General features: G+C 43.9%; 1 protein-coding gene across 2 annotated transcripts in view; it reads right to left on the bottom strand.

Moving 5' to 3' along the window:
• olfm1b (olfactomedin 1b) overlaps positions 1 to 8,469 on the bottom strand; it is a gene marked incomplete at both ends in the record, with an annotated part of 18,598 nt that extends 10,129 nt beyond the window's left edge. The window contains 2 exons of one of the 2 annotated variants that reach the window (XM_083669576.1): positions 14 to 163; positions 8,404 to 8,469. In XM_083669576.1, coding sequence (XP_083525702.1) covers positions 14 to 163; positions 8,404 to 8,469 — 216 coding nt within the window. Of the gene's footprint in view, positions 1 to 13; positions 164 to 2,473; positions 2,895 to 8,403 lie in introns of those variants that run through there. The other variant, XM_083669575.1, reaches the window with a different exon arrangement.
• Positions 8,470 to 21,801: the final 13,332 nt, after the last annotated feature.

Below are 21,801 nucleotides of genomic sequence, written 5' to 3' on the forward strand. Positions count from 1 at the left end.
TGGTCATAGTTACCTTCTCTAGCAGTTGCCTCAGTTGTTTGGTGCGTGCGTCCCGTGAGCACATGGACTGTTGTGGCGCCACCACGGTGCACACACACCGACCCTCACTGTCCTGGGCTGAGCTGTACACCTGCCATGACTCCTCCGGGTTGGCTGGCAACACCTGGGGAACAGGGATGGAGGGATGGATAGAGAGAGAGAGAGAGTGAGAGCAGATGAGAGGAGATCAAATAATGATGAAGCCATCATCATCTAATCCAATTGTGGGATAAGTGTGTCTATTTTGACTACATCTGCCTTGCTTGCTCCCAGGATGGGCTTAGCTGCAACACGTTTCAAACCCACAAAACTCCATTTGGAGTGGTGTAAAGCCCCCGCTACTTTATTGGTATTTTCTCTCCACAGTGCTTACATAATGTCTGTGAGATGCTCAGGCAGGCTTACACACAGCACCATCTGGACATTACTAACAATAAGCCCCTCCCTCTCCACACTATCAAATCACAAAAAAACTGAGGTGAAAAGCAGCCAATCAAACTTGTCTAGACATGTCTAATTACTGAAGAACATTCTCTCAATTATACAGTACTGTATAGTCCAGATAAGAAGCATAGGAAGTGTGGGGTGTTGGGAGTTTTAACCAGTTATTTACTGCATTCGAAATCAAAAACATTAAGTGAGATTAATCAGCCCGTGAGAGAACAAGACTGAGATTCATCAATGAATGATGAATCTGGAGCTGATGTCACAGATCTGAGGAAGAAACCGGCCAAAGAACATCAATCCGATGAAGATCTGACAGAGACTGGCATGTGTCTCCCTCCTGTGTCTCCCTCCTCCCTCCTCCTACCAGCTGAGACTCTGCCAATCTTAAAAAAAGCAATTACTGAGAATGTCAGCTCTGTTTTGTATCTGCAGGTCTGGTGGCATTACACAGGATATAGCCAATAGCCATTATCTCCCTGCGAAGAAGAAGGCATAATACTGATATCCCCAGTCTTTCACCGTGGAGATTCAAATTCATCATTATTCCACTGTACCGTACATATGCAGGCTCAAAAGGAATTATATTCCAATAGCACTGAGTAGGCTAATGTGCAATAAAAAGGGACAGTCTACTGCTGTGGGTGGATACGAATTTGGATAAAGTGTAAGTTATTCCGAGGCTGTAAATTCAAAGAACCTTAGGGGCCCGAAAGGGTCACAAACTGTCCTGGCTCAGTGAATAGCCCAGAGAAAGAATTGAATGTGTAAAAGCAACTGTTAACTTATCCTCACTGAATATTAACTCGGGGATGCCCCTGATGATTGTAAAAGGCGGATGCTTTACTGCCCAGCTTAAAAGCACTATCATCCAGCCACCAGGACCACATCTCCATCAAAGGCGCATCTGTTTGGAGCGAGCTTTTATCAATGATCCCACAGGAATAAGCCTACAAGACCGCGCCAATCACAATCGACTGTGTAATAACGATGTAATAACACAGCATTACTATGTGATAAGCTTGCGTCCTATCGGGGATCTCATTTGCTATCCCTTAATGGAAATCTGTTCGAAAATGCAAAGCGTTTGTCATCTGGACCACCTCTTCAGCCAACAAATATTTGAGCTAAACACTTTTAGCCCAGCAATCAATATGCAGTGCAATTACGTTCAATATGTCTAGATTTCCAACACTGGTACTATCCATTGGTAATTCATAATTAGTAGATACACTTAAATGCGTGAAATCATACTGGAACATGCTTTACTTTGCACACACACACCCCTCCCCACACACCCCTCCCCCATCACCAACATCAAATAACAACAAAATTAATTATTACAATATTTTGTATTCTATTTGAATACGTTATTCATCCAAACGTCAGTTATGGGCATGACAAAAAGACAAAGAAAACCTTGCGCGGCGCGTAACAGGACTCTCTTTGGCGCGTATTTCGATGTTCAGTGATTCAGAGGTTGAAAGGGACAAAGAGAGAGACATATTTTTCAGCGTTAAAAAAAACAACCCTCCGCAATTTTTCATTTTCACTTCATTTTCACCTTACAGCGTTTATCAATGCCAGAATCAGAGCCCGTTAACGCACTCCACAGCGCGCCCTTGGTCCCCTCTCACTATGCAGCGCTCTCCCCCGCCCCTCCTAAAAAATACAGTAACCTACAACCATGTTATCCCTCTCTCTCTCAATCTGAACGCAGGCGATATCAATCATGCCTCTGCAATTGAATTTTTTCTTAGGCTACATCTCAACAGGCGAAAGGGAAGAATAGACAGTGCAACGTGCACAAACTATAGTGAGCCCTTCAAACAAAGACCTTTGGAGAGGAGACGATTAGACCTTGCATAACTTTAACATTCACGAATCAACCATGAGAGCGCACATCTTTCAGGAGAATTTAACGGAGAGAACCGAACTATTATACCAGACAATTGAACGCCAGAGAAGCCGTAAAACTTGCGCCACTTACTCCGGTGCTCCGGTCCGGGTACCCTCCCTGTGCCGCCGTCAGCTTGGTAGTATTCAGCCCCACCAACGAGGGCAGCGTCTGCGACATCCAGTTAGTGATCATCGCCATGGTGCTAAGCACGACGCCGATCTTCAGCAAAGGCACCGACATCTCTGCGGTCTGCGCTTAACCCAAACCTTCATTCTACACATTCCGGTGAAAAACAAGCAAGGCAATCCATGTTGCCTGGAGAAGCTTGGTGTAACACCCGTGCGCCCGGTTCGGTCGGTTTTTCCTTGGACATCTCTGATGACGGACTGGGGAAGGGTTCGGAGCTGGAAGGAGCCCGCAGGTTGTTCAGGTCAGTAATAAACTGAGACTCCGGATCTGACAGCAGAAAGCAGTGATTGAGTGGGGAAAATCTCTGTGAATATCTCTTCCTCTCTCTGTGCTGTCCCGCGCTCTGGTGGCTCTCCTGTTCTCCGTCCCTATTTCGTTCACGCCCTCGGTCCGCCTCCTGCCTCGCGCACTCCGTGATTAAGTGCGAGTGACTACACACAAGCTGCTCCAAATGGATGAGAGAGGAGGGGAGGAGGTATTACGGATCTATATAGCGAGGCGCAACGTGATGTCAGCCAGGTTCGTCCTGCTTGCTTGCGAGACGCCCTTCCCCGTACCACTGGGGGTACGTTGTTGGCCGGTATTATTTCTCGGATTGCGGGTTATTTGTCCCTGAACTGGACGCATCCCATGAGAACTGAAAAAGAGCAGTGTGTCGAGGTCGTGCCACTCGTCTGTTTGCGGGATGCTGAGCGCTTAATTATCCCAGGGCAGGTGACATTTCTCTCTCCCCCACCTCCTGCGGAGCGCGAGCTGTCGGGTTACCCAGAATAACTCAATTTGACGTTAACTTAATTAATTAACAACCCCTTGCAGTCAATTATGATTTAAATACTTTGAATACTCCACCATTTACCATCCGAGGTGGTGAATTCAAAGAAAAATAAGGATACCATTTTTGTAATAGTAGTTTTTCAATTGTAGGCCTAGTTTGTTAAATGTCTCCCAGGCCCAACAAGATCGCATCGGATAAGAATACAAAAATGTGGATTTATTCAAAGTCCCCAGAGCGCAGGCCTACCATAAGACCAGTGGTTACAGTATGGTCTCAAACTGAGATACAGGATGCAAGTGAAAGACTCTGGCGCCATCGTGTAGCTGATTTTGGTGTTGCTGGTTAGTCAAATAGCCAACGCAATGACTCTGTTGTACTTTGAACATTCACAGGCGCTAAATCTTCAGATTTCAAATCTATTTGAAAAGTGTTTGTGAATGAAGCACAACGGCCTACACATTTCGCTCTGGGTGAAAAAACACTGCGTATTCTATGCGTAATCTGCGTCACCAAAGGCTGTCAGCTACAGAGCAACACAATGAGTCTATGCCTGTAATGAGGCAAAGTAAACTATATTCTGCATTCTCAATTTGGCAATTATCTACGCAAAAATCAAATACCACTAGGCCTACTACATCAAGAGCCCCCCCCCCCTATCATTTTACTCAAGAATTACAACTTGAGGGTGTACTCAAGAATTTTACCCTACCATAACCCTTTGAATTACACCTTTAGGGTGGGGTCTCTATTTTGTGAGTAGACACTGGTGGAGAATCAGATCATGGAAAATGAGAGCACTGAGCAGAGCCTCAGAATATTTTGGTAGCCTAATGCTCCACCCCTAGGCTTAGTTGTAGTACTGCAAGATGCATCAGGACCTAAAATATACAACGTGAGCACTAAAAGGGCAATTTGTGTCCTCTCTATCTATGACTATCTCCCCCCCCCCCCTCTCTCCATTTCCCCCATTCTCTGTCTCTCTCTGACATTTCTTAGTGAAAGCACACAGCAGTCGTGACTATGCATGCCAGTGTGAGGTACCAAAGGGAGGTCAACCCGTGCCTGCGCTGTCCTGTTCAGCTCAGCCTAGTTTAGAGCCAACCCATCTCTGCCAGATAGAACAACAGTACCACAGTAATACCCTGCGCTATCACTCCCTGGCACCCTCGCCTGTCTCCTGGACACAACAGCGAATAAACCCTAGAAACATTTATATCCACATTTTTTCTAGGCTAATAAACTGTGGAAATGATCAGTCAACGGACTATCACTGTGGCTTGTCGTGCAATTCATATCACAGACAGAAGGGATATGGACGCAATGCAGGAGGGGGTTCACACTGTATGAATTATGACAATAATGCAAAATTATTTATGGGGAGAGGATTTATGCACGGATTTTGTCGTCAGAGTGAGAGGTGACAATTATAACAGACACTCAGCCACTTATGACAGCAGGAGGAGAATTACAGGCTATTTCACAGCTGCAACAAGTCCAACAGAGGGAGTAGTGTGTTGTCTCACCTCGTCGCTTTCTTTCAGGCACCCTGAATTATAAAGAAATCCCTTTCTTGCTGTCAGTCAGGCACAATGCAATGCAGCTCTGCTTCATCATTCTTTCTCTTCCAAGAATTTATTTGATTATAGTGTTCACTTTGCATTAAAAAAAAAAAACATTATTATTTTTAGAAAACTGCACTGGGATCCCGGTATTTCCAGCTGAACCATACACACAGGTAAAGGGGTTTATGGGTTTATGTATTACATTTTGCAGTTGTATTTATGTGTGTGGTGTGTGTGTGTGTGTGTGTGTGTGTGTGTGTGTGTGTGTGTGTGTTAGTGAGTGAGTGAGTGAGTGCATGTGTGTCAAGTGTGTCAAGTGTGTGCATGTTTGGTTAGTTTTGTGTCTTTCTGAGTGAGCCTGTACTGTGTCTGTGTGTGGGATGCTTGTACAGTGCAGTAGGAGTGTGATCTGCAGAAGGTTGCAGAGGGTTGCTCCATTAGAAGCAGATGCAGGGAAATGTGGGCCTGAAGCCTTGGGGAAGCTGCCTGATGAGCAGCTGTGTCTTCTCTACCTGACTGAAAACAACAACAAATGCTGCCCTGGCAATACTCTGAAAACATGTTCATTACTGGTATACACTGTACATAGTGCTGAAGGGGTTTTACTGTATGTGTTTCTGCTAATGGGCGAGGAGGGAATGGGTGATTTTACGGTAGATGTTAAGGTCTGAATAGACTGGGGAGGTTGTTGATGATATTGCATACACACACCCCTCCCCACACACCCCTAAAGAAGTGACAGATGGTGTGTGGGTGTGTGTGTGGGTGTGTTTGTGTGTGTGTACAGTACCAGTCAAAAGTTTGGACACACCTTGCCAAGAGTGTGCAAAGCTGTCAACAAAGCAAAAGGTGGCTACTTTAAGGAATCTAAAATATAAAACATATTCTGGTTTGTTTAACACTTTTTTGTTTACTACATAATTTCATATGTGTTCCTTCATAGTTTTGATGTCTTCAATATTAATCTACAATGTAGAAAATAATAAAAATAAAGAAAAACCATTGAATGAGAAGGTGTGTCCAAACGTTTGACGGGTACTGTATGTGTGTTTGTGTGTGTGTGTGTGTGTGTGTGTGTATGTGTGTGTGTGTGTGTGTGTGTGTGTGTGTGCGTGAGTGAGTGGGTGAGAGAAAGAGAGAGTGAGAGAGAGAGAGAAAGAGAGAAAGAACCTACGTCATGTTGTTCTACAACAAGCCTGACACAAATTAACCTCCACTACATTCAATCATTTTCTACTGTATGGACAGTAAAATGATACAGAATTCTCTATACGCTAGTTATCTCCTTGACATCCCAGCCGACATCTCTTCACTCCTCTCTCACCCATATCAAAAAGAAAACAATGTCACTGCCTTCACAAAATGCCTCGATCTCTGTGAGTTTATCTATCCATCCTGTTAACCAGTTATAGTACATACTAACTTTGTGAGGTGGGTGACATTGTTCAAGATCCAACCTTGAGGCCAGGTCCTGTTAAATCTTAGTCGGTATCTGCCCAATAACGGTAAGGCTGGTTCTGGACCTAAACAAGTGTGCCTTATCTCTCTGTCTCTAAAACATCCAGCAGAAGTTGTATTGGACCTCTGAAGCTCTGGGCCGAGGGTGTGAGGCCTGGTGTTTGATGTTATACCGTCTCTGATGTCTCATGTATAAATAGACACAGTAGTGTTTGTGACAGCCTGGAGGGCATTGAGTGGTGAGGGTGAGGGCGGATATTGAGTGACCTTGTTAAGGATGACAACGGCAGACAGAGAGAGTGTCAACACCGGCCTTGACTGACACCAGCACCCACATTAGATATCATAAAGCCCAAAGCACAGCATGTTCCCCCACCTCATATGACTTCACCCTTAATCAATGGGACCAAAGGGCGGCATGTTCGACAGAGTCAGCAGTTTTCAGAGCACAGTGCGGTATGTCACAGTGTTAGCATAAGCCTTCAGCGGTCGGCTGGTCTGGGTGAGATGTGGGCACAACCTCTGGTGTAATAGAGGCAGTGGAGTGTCTTTGTGTGAGGTCAGTTATTTCCGGAACTGAATTTGATGCAGTGAAGTTATCTCACACATCCCACGGGGCACAGGCGTGAGTTTAACATCCAGTTTTGACAGGTTTTTGATAAAGCTGTTTGGAATTCAATGTGAAATCAACGAAAGGCGGAGGCCTGGTGTGCGTTAAGAATGTGATAAATTTTTCATTGGAAACATGATCATATTGGCAAATATTTGTTGAAATAACATGGAAACAACATTGGTTCAACCTGTTTGTGCCCAGTGGGATGTCTGTGAAGCACTCACTTTTATGTAGTTTTGTATGACTTAAATGGGATACCCAGAAAACATTGTTATGCTGGCAATGTGTACATAATATTGTGGAGTTAACTCAAACTGTCTTTATTGTGATTTGAGGAAGCCTCATTTGCATTATTGTTGTGGTTTTGTTCAAACAGACACCTTTAACAAACCATGTGAGTTCTCTCTTTCAACTCTTTTTTTGAATCCCAAAGGAAAGGCAATGAAAATAAAGGATGTAAAAGACAGCACCATGTTACCTTTTGAGTATGTGATGAATCCTCTGCCTCCCTGTGTTAATGTCACACTGTGAGTAAAGGCAACACCCACAACCATACACATATTGCTACTAAACACTAAACAGATCCGCGACTGTAAGGTATCTCTTGACAAAATCCATTCCTAATTGTAAACCTAAAAGATAAGGACATTGTCATAACTTAGTGGAGGTGCATCAGAGCATTGGATACTGATTAATTTCAGGTGATTACAATTGGTACAGTATGTTGTCTGAGTGCATAACGCTATGCCTTATCTATTGGTCTTTGTGTGTTTTTTAAATTTATTTTTAATCGTTTTTCTCCGAGAAGTCAAGTTATCAAAGCATCTCTGGTCATTTTGGCATTCTCAAAATACCAGATGTGCTGTAAAACGCTATAACCTTTGAATGTGACTGCTTGCGTTCATTTAAAAATAAACAACTCAAGCCGAATACATATGGGATAGAAACCTGTCTCATCAAAACGAGAATGAGTGGGCTATAGCCTACTGAAAGGCTGCCTACCTCTTAATTTTGGAAATATCTGAAAAAGACGGATAGGCTATACAGACAGACCTCGTCACCCAATTAACGCAAATGTGCTCATTAAACAACTAGGCTATAGAAAGACGTGCGCAATAATATATATTCGTTACATTTATGGCTATAGCATCGCCCGTTATAGCCCCCGTGGGGTCAGTAGCCTATACGTGACATCTGCTGGGTGCTGCTGGCGTTATCTGCGCCCGTCAAGCACAATGTATCTACATCATCGCAATGTAATCCTAACCGTTAATCTGTTTAAGCGCGGAAGATGGCTAATTCACAGGAGCTCTATCAACTGGAGGAGCTGCACCGGATAATCTTATGTCGGATCTCAAGCCAATTAGCCGAGGTGTAGCTTTAATAGGCTACAGCAGGGAAAATGGCGTGTGTTCAAACCTACTTGGGTGAGTTCTGTGCCCATCAAGATGAGGATGATCAGACTCAGAAGCTTGCTCGCGGGCTGCATCTCTTGCCTCCGGTGTTTGGTCCAACGCTCTCACATGCAGATCTGTCCCTTTGCGTCCCCCGCACGGCAGTCTTGTCCTTTCGGCTCCCTCGTAGCGCTGCAGAAGCCCGCTGTTATCCTCAGTACCCAAATAGTAGAAAGCGAGAAATCTGGTTTACCGAATCGTCTCTTTGCATATTTTCATCCCGGTTCCTCGGTATTTCTGCTCCCTCTCTCTCCCCCTGTGTTCTTTTCTAGTCGTCGCGAAATCTTGTGATAAACATTTGCAAAGGGGTACAAACAGTATGGGAAGCATAGACGGTTACTCTGGTTCTGCCAAAACTTTGCCTCCCCGCCTGAAGCTGCCGATGAAGCGATGGATGAAAAAATGAGGGAGATGGAGCTATCCAGGGTGCTGAAACAGGAAATGACATCGAGCGTGGGAATTTCAAGTATAGGGCGAAAGGGGAAGCGCTAGAGAAATCAGAATCAAATCCGTTGTGATAAAAGCATTAGTCTATGCTTTTTAAGTTTAGGTTAGTAGACCTATACGTAAAAATGCTATTGAAAAGAACTGTTATTGTTTTTTTTAGGAAAACAGTTTTCTTAAATTATAATTCTTAATGACGATATTTGTTATGTCACACATACCTCTGTGGTTTGATGCTGAAATGATACATGATACTGTAATTGACTTTTATGCATGTATGTTCCTCTAAACTTTTTTGATTGATTTCTACAGTGAGGAACCAACACACTTTTAGAGTTTAAAGGTATGTTGGTTCATCACTGTAGAAATAAATCAGGAAACTGTGTCTTTAGGTTTAAAATGAGAGAGAGAGAGAGAGAGAGAGAGAGAGAGAGAGAGAGAGAGAGAGAGAGAGGGGGGGGGGGGGGTTATCTTGTTTGTGTAGCCTTTATGTTCTTTGTCACTAAGTGGCCCATTGTGCATATACTCTCTGAGCAGAGTCTATTTCATTGTGAGCCTCAGTAATGGCCTCTTTTTTCCTCAAATGCAGACCAAAAGTAATGCGTCTCCCTATTGAGTGGCCGAGAAGCGTTGATGCAAGTCCATCACGGCCAGCCTGCGTCTCGTCTTCATTGTATCGTGCACTAATAGCTTAAAGGCATGAAGCCTCAGACACTGCAGTCCTCATTTGGCACCCAGCTCACAGAAGGAGCTGGTTAAATGTACACACTCAAATCCGTTTTAGTTACAAAGCACTGAGCTGCAGAGAGCAATTTTGGGGTATTAGGTTTACCACTTTTTTTGAAGGTGGGGAAAGGCAGGTCAACATCCTATTAAACTCGACTCTCCGCTGCTCTGGCAGCAGATTAAAGTTGGCTTTCTTTTGAAGAGAAAAGAAGATAGGCGCACTTTAGATAGGTACAATATGGAGCAAAGAGGTTGAAGGGGAAAACGTTACTTATATCCTTGAGTGAATTATACTTTGAAATCAGCAGAACATTAACTCTGTATTCTGGATGGCTGAGCTTCCGTTCCCGTGGTCTATGTACTACAGTAAAGCAATATCTCCAGATGAAGGAAACATATATTGGAGCTGCCATGGGATTACATAGGTATCCGCACCGTTTTCATTGATATTGAGTGCAGTGTGTGTGTGTGTGTGTATGTGTGTGTGTGTGTGTGTGTGTGTGTGTGTGTGTGTGTGTGTGTGTGTGTGTGTGTGTGTGTGTGTGTGCGCGCGCGCGTGTGCACATGCACTTACACTTGCACTTGGATTTGTATGTAACTGAATTACTGAGCGCTCGATCAGAATTTGATTATGAGGCAGGACAACGAATGTGTGAGTAATGGAGGTTGAATACTGTAGGCGCTGAGAGGAAGTGCAGTCCATTTGGGTTTAAAGGGTTCTTCAGTCCTCTTGAGCCTACATATCAGACAGAAGATGGTCTACTGTGGCTTGCGAGTTAACCAACATTAAAGGATGTCTGGATATAATGCATTATTAAGAGTAAAGCCAGTCACAGCCACAGAGAATGGCAATCCTTTAATCGCGTCTGTTGATATGATCCATTATTGAGCAGTGCAGCCACAGAGGAGGGTGAAGCGACCATTTAAGAATGTGTGTAGATATGCTACATTATTAAGAGCAGAAATCTAGCTCCAGAGAGACTCATTAGGACACAGTGGTCTAGCATATTTTACCCGGTTTAAATATACCTCTCATTGCATTGACAGTTTTGATAGCGTGAGTGACCCAAATATATTTACAGACCTTTCTCTTCTCAGGCAAGTCTTTATATGGGGGAGGGGGGAAGACGAGGAGGAGGATGAGGAGGATGAAGAGGAGAAAGCAGGTGAAGCAACAAATAAACAACCATAATCAATGTGTTGGCACGGATCATTGACTCTCATCCAAGGAAGGGGCAATGATTGCCACTTACAGGCACTGATGTACCATCCTCTGTGTCTTTCACCGGGTTGCCTTGCAGCTCCACTGATCTTACAGTAACTGCATGTCTGTTTGGTTGTATCACCCAGCACATTATACTGAGTCTGTTGACCACATGGGGTGAGTTTGACTACACTGCCATCTCTCACGCTGCGTCTTTCTCTTCTGCTGCACACTTCCCTTATTCTCCTGGTGACTGTACTATATTATTGACTGTGACTGGCCCTGCAAGGGGTATTCACATTTCCAAAACAAAATTGGCCAGTTACAGTGCCTTCGGAAAATAACACTTTTTCCACATTTTGTTGCGTTATAGACTCAATTTAAAATGGATCAATCCACACACAATACCCCAGAATGACAAAGCGAAAACAGGTTTTTAGAAATGTCAGTAAATTTATTACAATTGAAATACAGAAATACCTCATGTATATAAGTATTCAGACCCTTGACTCTTAAAATTATTTAAAAAAACATTTCATCAACAAATCACTCAATAAATTGAAATGAGTCCATTTTATGCAAGAATACATGTAATTTTGGAATTAATATCTTTGTTTTTATAGGGTCTCTGATTTGCATAGGAATCAATTACACACTGTGTGGATCAGGTTGTCATTACAAATGGAGAGGAACAAAACTGCTCAGGAATGCGACTCTGAGGCCTGGGGAGACTTACAAAAAGTTGAATGGTGGAGAGGAAAAAGCACAGTCGATAGGACAACATCATCTCAGATAGGACAACATCATCTCAGATAGGACAACATCATCTCAGTCACTCTACACAATACGCTTAGGCTGTGGGTTTGATTCCCACTGGGACCATATATACTGAGTCGCTTTGGATAAAAGTTGCTTTGGATAAAAGCGTCAGCTAAATGCCATATATTATATTATCGTGTGAAACATGCAATGCAGTTTCCGCACCATCTCTTGTGTGTAGAATAGTGGTATCTGCATCAGGTTATGGGTATGTCACCGGCAGGAACTGGGGAGTTTGTCAGGATCAAGAGACAATTATGAAATTTGCTGAGTTGGTAGTGACATCGTAACCGACAGTGTGTAATTGATTCCTATGCAAATCAGAGACCCTATAAAAAGGATAAAGTTAAGATGGACTCATTCAACATATTGAGTGATTTGTTGATGACATTTTTGCATTTTAGCTAATTTTAAGAGTGTCATAGCAAAGGGTCTGAATACTTATGTACATGAGGTTTTTCTGTATTTCAATTGTAATAAATTTACTGATACTTCAAAAAAAAATTGTTTTGCTTTGTCATTCTGGGGTATTGTGTGTGGATTGATGGTAAATTATTTTAATTTAATCCATTTTAAATTGAGTCTATAATACAACAAAATGTGGAAAAGGTGAAGGGTCTGAATACTTTCCGAAGGCATTGTATATCATCGATTGAATCCTTTCTTTCTTCTTTCTTTCCACAGCAGCTTATCCCCTTGAGCGACGTAAGCGTGTGTGTGTGTGTGTGTGTGTGTGTCTGACAGAGAGATTGTTCCGGTTGAAATTTTGGTCCTAATAGAATTTGCGTCTCCTCTCTGGCGGTGTCCCATTCATCACAGCTTCTCAGTGGCGAGAAACGTTCTCCACGGAGATGACAAGACAGATATTAAAAATATGATTTTCACCCCTTTTATGTCCCTGGAAATGGCCCATTCATTTAGTTTGGGTGCTGTGCTGTGCCCCTGGTTCTGGGATGGCCCGTCATTTTGGGTCATGATCAATCCTATCCTGGCAGAGGGAGCTCCATAAAACGTTGATTTAACAGCGGGCCCGGGCAGCCGAGAGGAGCACGCCAGCAGGCCCGGGCAGCTGAGAGGGACACGCCAACATCTCATTGAGTCACTGGTAATGGCTGAGCTAATCACTCTACTGGGACACTGTGGGAGAGAGGAAACTAAAGATGGAGGACGGAGGTAAAGGGTTATGTAGTTCTATTAGTATCTAATTATTTTGCCTTTCAGTTGATTTAGCACATCCTTTTTACTACATTTGGGTCCCTTTTATCTCTTCGCCTTGCCTTAGTACTGTATATGCTTGTTTTTGTTTGTTGTGGTTGTTGTTTTGTCCAGTAAAGCACATTGTATTGCATGTGTACGAAAAGTGTGATATAAATAAAGTTCACTCACACACACACGCACACGCACACGCACACGCACACGCACACGCACACACGCTTACACAGGTGTTTATGGTAATAGAGATGTTTATCTCACTGTGGTTTGTACACAAGACTTGTTGTCATAAACACACTCAGTAGTAGAACTGGGCCCCAGGGTGGTGGAGTCCGCAGGCCTGCCCTGAGGCCCATCCTTTAATCCACTGTCTAAGTGTTGTGATTTAGCCAATGCAAGCGTTGATACCAGCTTCCAAAATCCTTAATAACACCTTACTCTTAACCACAATAGCAGAGAATATGAGATGCCCTGGCACTTACACAAACATATTGCCTATGCATATAGCCTTCCCTCTAATCCTCTTAAGGGCCATTATGTAGTTACCACTAATACACTATAATGGCCTTCATTTGCATAATCTAGTAGGGCCAAAACCCATCAGACTAATTCTGACAGGCTGCTGGCCTGTTCACCATGTTCAACATGCTCTTCAGCTTGTACTTTCTTCAACTGCATATATCTGTTTTCAACACTACCTCTTCTAGTTAGAGTAGAAGACAGAGGCCTCTCTGTCTTCTCCTCTCGCTGATCCTTGTCACTGGCTTCCTTTCAGACAGTATCTTTTCACACCAGCCACCGAGCACGTTTTGGTCTACATTCATTCGTTGTATGTGTTTGCATAGGGATGTGTGTGTGTGTGTGTGTGTGCGTGTGTGTGTGTGTGTGTGTGTGTGTGTGTGTGTGGGTGTGTCTGAATAGGCTGTACTGGGCACATATGAATTAGCCTTAGGGCTTCTGTCACTGAATGTGTCAGTGTTTGTCTATGTGTGTGCAAAGTATATGTGTGTGTGGGTGCATGCGTATGTGTGTGTGTGTGTGGTGTGTGTGTGCGTGTGTGTGTGTGTGTGTGTGTGTGTGTGTGTGTGTGTCTGTGTTTACCACCAGGAAGGCTGCAGTGAGTAGCCAGGGGACCTCCCTCCCATACAGATCACTGAATCATCATCCAGCTACATGCAATATTGATGAGCAGGGGGTATGTAGGTCAGCCTAGACTGATGCGGGAAGCAGACAGAGGGGAACTGACAGGGAAAGAAGGAGAGAAGGAAACTGACAGGGAGAGACAGAGGCATAAACAGAGAAAGAGACAGGAGACACGGAGTGGGCAAAAAAAAAATGTGATACCATCCATTTCTTTGCTAAACACATACACACACACACACACACACAATCTCTCTCTCTCTCGCTCTCTCTCTCTCTCGCTGTCTCTCACTGTCTCTCTATTTTATTTGTGTCAAAGCTGATTACAGATCTGTATCTGTGGTTGTAAGACATCATAAGCAGTTAGAGGAGAGAGCTGTTCTCTGCTTCCAGGCTTTACACCCTGCTGGGTTGCCAGATTCACACATTTCTTAATTATGCCCCATAAGCTCTTAGCACTGCCCCTTTTGCCTTTTCTCAGCCAACTGGGTTGCTACTCTCAGACATCCTCATTGGTTCCATAGCCCCCCCGCCCCCCCCCCCCCCCCCCCCGTCTTGTCTTCCATGTAATGGGTAGCTAAACTCTTACAGAGCCCATACAATATACTGTATGTCTTTTGTAGTTGCCTTCACTGGCTTAACACTCGCCTGTCTTGTGCCTGCCATACACAAAGTCCATCATCTCCACACTCCAGATAAACAGCTTTCTCTCCACAAATCTTTCTCTCTATCAATTTTCATTAGGAGGCTGGGATTGTATTTTGTAAGGCCACTGTATCACAATACATTCATACATATAACACACAATTACTGTCCTGTGAGATGAATGGTTATACTACATGAGAAAACAAATGCATGTTGATATGATAAGACATCCGAGCTTGGTATTCAAAGTTGGTCCTGAGAAACTTTGCTGTGCTGCTGCCGATGATTTATGAGGGCCAATGTGTGTGATTTGCTATTGGGAGTAAAATCGCCTCCTCCTCAGTTAGGTGGTGATTTGAATGCAGCTCATGATTCCAGCACACACATTACACCGGCACCACAGAGTTAAGTTAAAACACTATTTCAAAACACATCACAGTGAACGCTCAGTTTATCCTGATTTATTTCCTGCTCAGAAACAACACAGTGTGAGTGCTTTCACCCGGTTGGGGACTGGGAGTACCACGAGACTCTGCAAGCCTTAACATTGTGTCAGACAGCCAGGGAGGAATTGTAGACCCAGACAAAAGGCCTAAGTACTTCCGTCAGACTGTCCCTGTAGCACAATACATCAAGGTGCAAACCAACAAAGCATTTATGAATTGTTTACAAGGAAATACAAGGAGTGCTTTGTGAAACTGTATCAGCATATTTTAAGTATATTCATATTTCAAGGGGTTTGTGCAATGAATGTCCAAACAGAGTTCCTTTGATGTCTCATGAGTCACTCTGTCCCACCTCCGATCAACTCCAATCCATTTAAAAGTCTGTACCAAATAAATAACAGGTTTCTTAAAGGTCAAGTATTTTAACATTCAAGCCTTCTAAAAACCTCCTAATGGTTGTAATGACTATTTTTAATCTGTGGCAATCAGGGAATGAGATCCCTTGAAAGAAATTTCATTTACGAACACTGTTTTGGTCTGGCACTTTCTAAAATTAAGTGTCTTACCCTACACTTGGTTCGCATGTAAACATGTTGTTACTGCCAGGGGTCTTCTAGGGGAGTGGACTCACCCGATTTTCACCTTTCTATCTCTGGTGGCTGCCTCATGCGAGCAGAAACACAACAGCTAATGTCCGACACAGCAAGTCCATTTCAGGGGCTGCTCCTTTAACCATTTGGTAATACTTACATTTACATTTTTGGCATTTAGCAGACGCCTTTATCCAAAGAGACTTACAACAAATACATTTGTCTAAGTAAGTGAATCATCTATCCATCAGTCATCATAAAAAAAAGTAATCTATGGTAGGACCAGGGACCGTTGGCAGGACCGTTGGCTAGGACCAGTAACCGTTTTTTTTCTTTTTTTTTTCTTGATTTATTTACAGTAGAGAAACTGTACAGGGTGGTAGTGGGAATGAAGAGGTCTTTAGGAGGGACATTTAAGATGTAGCCTGAAGAGATGGGTCTTCAATCTACGGCGGAAGATAGGTAGTAACTCTGCAGTCCTGACAGCAGTGGGAAGCTCGTTCCACCAGCGGAGCACCAGGGTCTTGAATCTGATGCGAGCTGCTACCGGGAGCCAGAGAAGGATGCGAAGGTGGGGGGTGACATGGGAGAATTTGGGGAGATTGAACACCAGACGGGCGGCAGCATTCTGCATGAGCTGCAGAGGTCTGATGGCGGAAGCGGGGAGCCCGGCCAAGTGTGCGTTGCAGTAGTCAAGGCAAGAGATCACAAGTGTTTGGACCAAGAATTGTGCTGCTTCTCTGGTGAGGAATGGACGTATCCTTCTGATATTGTAGAAGAAGAATCTACAGGAGCGTGCTGTAGCTGTGATGTTCGCCGCATAAGATAAGTGGTTGTCAAGAATCACCCCAAGGTTCTTGGCTGTCTGGGAGGGGGTCACAGTAGAGTTCTCTACTGTGATGGAGAAGTCTTGGAGAGGGCAGGCTTTCCCCGGGAGGAAGAGCAGCTCTGTCTTGTTAAGGTTGAGCTTGAGGTGGTGGTCTGACATCCAAACAGAAACGTTTGCAAGACACGTAGAGACACGTGTTGCCACCTGTGAGTCAGAGGGGAGGGAAAGAGAGAAAGAGGTGAGTGTCATCTGCGTAGCAGTGGTAGGAGAAACCATGTGAGGAAATTACCGAGCCAAGAGATATGGTATAGAGGGAGAACAGTAAGGGTAATGAACATTAATACTGTAATGTGTAACTACAGTATCATTCAATAGTAATAGCTATCTTATTAAGTGTCTACTATGCTTGTTTAAAATTGAGACATCCAGTTGATGTTAAATACACTAATGCATCATTATACATGGGCTAAACACATCATTATATCTCCATAAGCTCTGACTGTGTGTCTTTTTACCGTTAGTATAATTAGATTACCCTGACTCCACCTCTGGCTCCCCTCTGTTACAGGATTGAATGAGTCTCTCTCTCTCTCTCTCTCTCTCTCTAGAGCACTGTGTCATAGTTCTCCTCTCTCAGTGCTGTGTCTGGAGGGCAGCCAGATGGAAGAATTCATCATCCTAATACACCGTGTATAAGCTCTTGTTAAAACCCCTGTACTGCATTTTTTCTATATTCATTATGATTTCCGCTGTGGTTGCCATAGGCACCATGTGCATGAAATCTGACAGGATACGGTGGAATATTCAAAGGTAAGAGGTAGCTGTTCCTAAAATTTGCACCACCAAGAAGAGGAGGACTGGGAGTTGCAACAGACACACAAACACACGCGCATACACACACACACACACACACACACACACACACACACACACACACACACACACACACACGCCCTCAAGGACACACCTGCAAGGACATGCATAGTATGGACAGCTAAACCAGATTCAAAGCCAATTACTTTTTTCATCTTGCATACACACAACTACAACAAATCGGAAGGGAATTGCTCCCTGCATCTTAAGAGCACTACACACACAAACACAGATGTGTACACACAAACACACACCTAAATCAAATCAAGAAGACATTGCAGTTATGTCATTCATGCGACACAAACACACACATGCACACGTCATTCATGCGCCACAAACACACACACGCACATTTCCTCAGTAACGTCATTCATCTTTTCTAGCACCACACACACACACACACACACACACACACACACACACACACACACACACACAGACTCACACAGAGCTAAACCCAGTCTTAATGAAACTCCTGCTATGTTGTCGTCCATCTTGTTTATGCCACATCCCACAAATGCACCCACATACACAGATTAAAGAAAATGACTTTTCCTCGGCCTGCAGATGAATTCACGATGCTGCTTCATGCTATGTGTTTGTTGTGTGGACGCCCCAGGCAATGCAGTCCCATGGGTCCCTGCGAGCATTGTTAGTTCTGCGGAAATGCAGTAAATGTCATCCAGAAGGACACACACACACACACACAAAGCCAAATAGCAGCCTGCCTATCTGTAGGTCCATAAAATGCCTGAAATCCAAATCAAAACCAAGTGTATTGTGTGCATTACGATACCCTTCAGCTGAACTTTGACCTTTGAACTTTTAATGTGGCCTCATCCTCCTCGGTCACGCTTGTCTTCATGACATACTTCTAAGGCAGCTGTTTAGATGTGTATTCATATTCATATCATATTGTACAGTAGTATCTCATTTACATGTTCTGTATCCTGAGGACTGTTGATTTATCTTGTATAATATTGTGTTGATTTAGCTTGCTGACTAGAACCCACTCCAGAGACCACATCACTCCAGTCCTCCAAAACCTCCACTGGCTTCAGTTTAAGACTTTCCTCACCACCTACAAAGCCCTCACCAACATGGTACCCTCCTATCTCTCTGACCTCCTCCTCCAGAACACCCCTACCTGCAGTCACTGATGCCAACCTCCTTGTCCCCATCACCAGGACTAAACACTGGACCTGGGGGAGGACCGGGATTTCTCCGCTGCAGACCCCACTCTTTGGAACACTCTCCCAAACCACATCACATAATCCACCATGCTCTCCTCCTTCAAACGATCCCTCAAAACCCATATTTTTAAACTTAACTTTTTGTATTGTTGTTTTTATTGATTGTGCTTTTGTTTGACTTTTTATTTATTCATCTATTCTTGTTCTCTCCATGGAATGTCGTGTTTTTGAGTACTGAGAAAAGCGGCATACAAAATAAATGCATTATTATTATTGTTATTATTGTAGTAGTGCCTCAGCTTCTCTCTCTCTCTCTCTCTCTCTCTCTCTCTCTCTCTCTCTCTCTCTCTCTCTCTCTCTCTCTCTCTCATGTCCTTAGATCAGTATTCTTTTAATCCTGGTCCTAGAGACCCACACAGTGTTCAGTCTAATAATCCAAATCAAGGACTTGACTATAAGATGCCTTCGTACTGGTCACGAGGGGTTGACTGGGCCTGGAGCAGGCTGCCATATACATGTGTGAGGTGGTCAGGGATGTGACTGCCCTGTGTTTCCCTCCCTAACAGGACACAAGGTGAGGAGGAGAGGGGAGAAGAGGGCTGAGCCCCAGCCAGTCCATCATGCAGCAGAGGGATTAGTGTTGATCACATATGTCCAAACCCTCCTGATGACTCGTAAGGCACAATCAATAGGAGCCCAGTCACTCAGCTCCCTCACCGGACTCCTGCAGGCGGGAGATCAATGACCACACCAGGGGCAGGTGCAGAATCCAATTACACCTGTGGAGCAGCAAGCATCTATCTCTGTGACACGAGGACACACAGGAACACACACACACAACACACACACACACACACACACACACACACACACACACACACACACACACACACACACACACACACAGGAACACACAGACACAGGAACACACACACACACACACACACACACACACACGGATATACTGTACATGCACACACTTGTATTGACATACATGTACACACAACATGAACATACACAGTGCACACATTCATATACAGTTTGTGCAAAATTATATAGCATGTCAGGCAATATTGTACATTGGCCTTGTGCCCCATCTGCCTATGATCCCCAAGTTGTTGTTTCTCTATTATTTCAGTTATCTGCATAAGATATATTCTTTCATTTTGAGGAGGGAAGTTGGGGGTTGTTGTTGACTGGCATCTCAATATATCAGTGCCGTCTGTGAACAGAGCATGGGCCTGTGCTAGATTTGTTTTGACAGAAACCACATAATGTAAGGATGTGTTGATCTCCAGGTGGAAGGGTACAGACAGATACCTTTGATACATATTGATTTAGCTAAAACAATAAGACATGAGATGAGTGCATCCCCCCCCCCACTCTGCCCCCCCCCCCCCCCCCCCCCCCCCACTCTGCCTGGTGATCTTTGATATTGAATTCACATAATGTCCATCGCATTAGACTGGACTGAGTGTCATGTGTCCCATGTGTATCACAAATCTACAGTATCCAACCAGAGCTTTCCCCCTTTTCTTGTACAGAAGCCAGTACAAAGTCAATGGGATTCAGGAAAGCAGTTTTCATGTACACACAGGGAGGATCTGGGCCTCTTGCATGATGCCTAAACCCTGTCAAATTATTCAAATCCCTCCAACAACACTCTGAATGGATCTGTCATGGCAGAGTCAGCTCCTCCAAATTGGCAGAGGAGGCAAATTGCCAATGAGAGGACGACCGAGGCAGCTCAGATGGGCTTCTTAGGCTGCTCATTTTGTGATGGAATTTTTAATGCAATTTGAGGGCTTCAATAGGATTCTTTTTGTTTGATTTATATGGCAATGGTCTCGGCAAAGATATTCTGTATTTGCAAATGAATTGGAGCCCTAATGCGATTGGAGATTCTATCCAAAACATCATTAGGTCTAGAATTTCCCCCGTGTGTTCTGGAGGTAGAAATGCATCAGCGATGAATGACTAATTTGCATGACATTGGTCGTAGTTAGTGGTCTTACCGGATCTCTAGACTGTCTTTCATGACAGAGAAGGGAAGCATCTCTCAGACAAATAACACATTGCTCACAGAAAGGAAAAGTCACAATGACGTCTTTGCCGAATGAGAGTGATATTTTTCTCTCCAAAGGTGTAACTTCTATCAGTGAATGTCTCATCCCAGTGTCATCTCAGAGCGAGACTCCTGACAGTGACAAGCACATACGCACGTAGACACAGAAACGCAGAAACGCAGACACACATGCACACAAGCACATGAACACATACACACACACACACACACACACACACACACACACACACACACACACACACACACAGAGGATATACAGTGTTGCCTGCACATATACTGTATTTACTGACAAGGGCTCCCTTGTGGACAGTCACCGTCACACACCCCACAGACACAGCAGGGGGGTACTCCAGAGTGCCTGTTCAACACTTGATATTCAGGAGGCTTCTCAAGTCTCTCTCCATTTCCCAATCCAAACACACACACACACACACATACACACACACACACACACACACACACACACACACACACACACACACACACACACACACACACACACACTCACACACCACACAGGATTTCTCCACAAAATCAATCCCTTCTCCAGAGTCAGTCAGCGGGTTGTTTGGTAAGATAAAAGGTTTGCCTGTAGATGAAGAGTAGAGGCTCCTGTGACCCTTGCAATGTAGCTCTCCTCTGCGTGACTATCGCCCAGCCAAGGAGGGCTGCTTCACTCCACTAGCATAAGCTACCTTCCTTAAAGGTAGACTCCGGGATATGACATCATAACAAAAACGCTAGCAGAGACGGAGGTTTGGAACAGACTAGAGAATGGAGCATGTTTTGCGACAGAGCCCGTGTGTCAAACGTTTTGTTGTGCAGTTGTGAGCGTCTCCGGTCGAATTCAAATATCTTTGGTTCTCATCCAGGCTGCTGTTTTATTTTAGGACTGTTTTCAGAGAAATCAAAAACAGAAGAAACCAAGGTACATGGAAAGAAAGAAAGTGAAAGTGAAGGGCAGTGACACGAGTGGACGCTCTTGTTTACTACAATATATATTATATATTATATATATATATATATATACAGTACCAGTCAAAAGTTTGGACACACCTTGCCAAGAGTGTGCAAAGCTGTCAACAAAGCAAAAGGTGGCTACTTTGAAGAATCTAAAATCTAAAACCTATTCTGGTTTGTTTAACACTTTTTTGTTTACT

Source organism: Argentina silus (assembly GCF_951799395.1).
Source record: "Argentina silus genome assembly, chromosome: 5".
Lineage (NCBI taxonomy): Eukaryota > Metazoa > Chordata > Actinopteri > Argentiniformes > Argentinidae > Argentina > Argentina silus.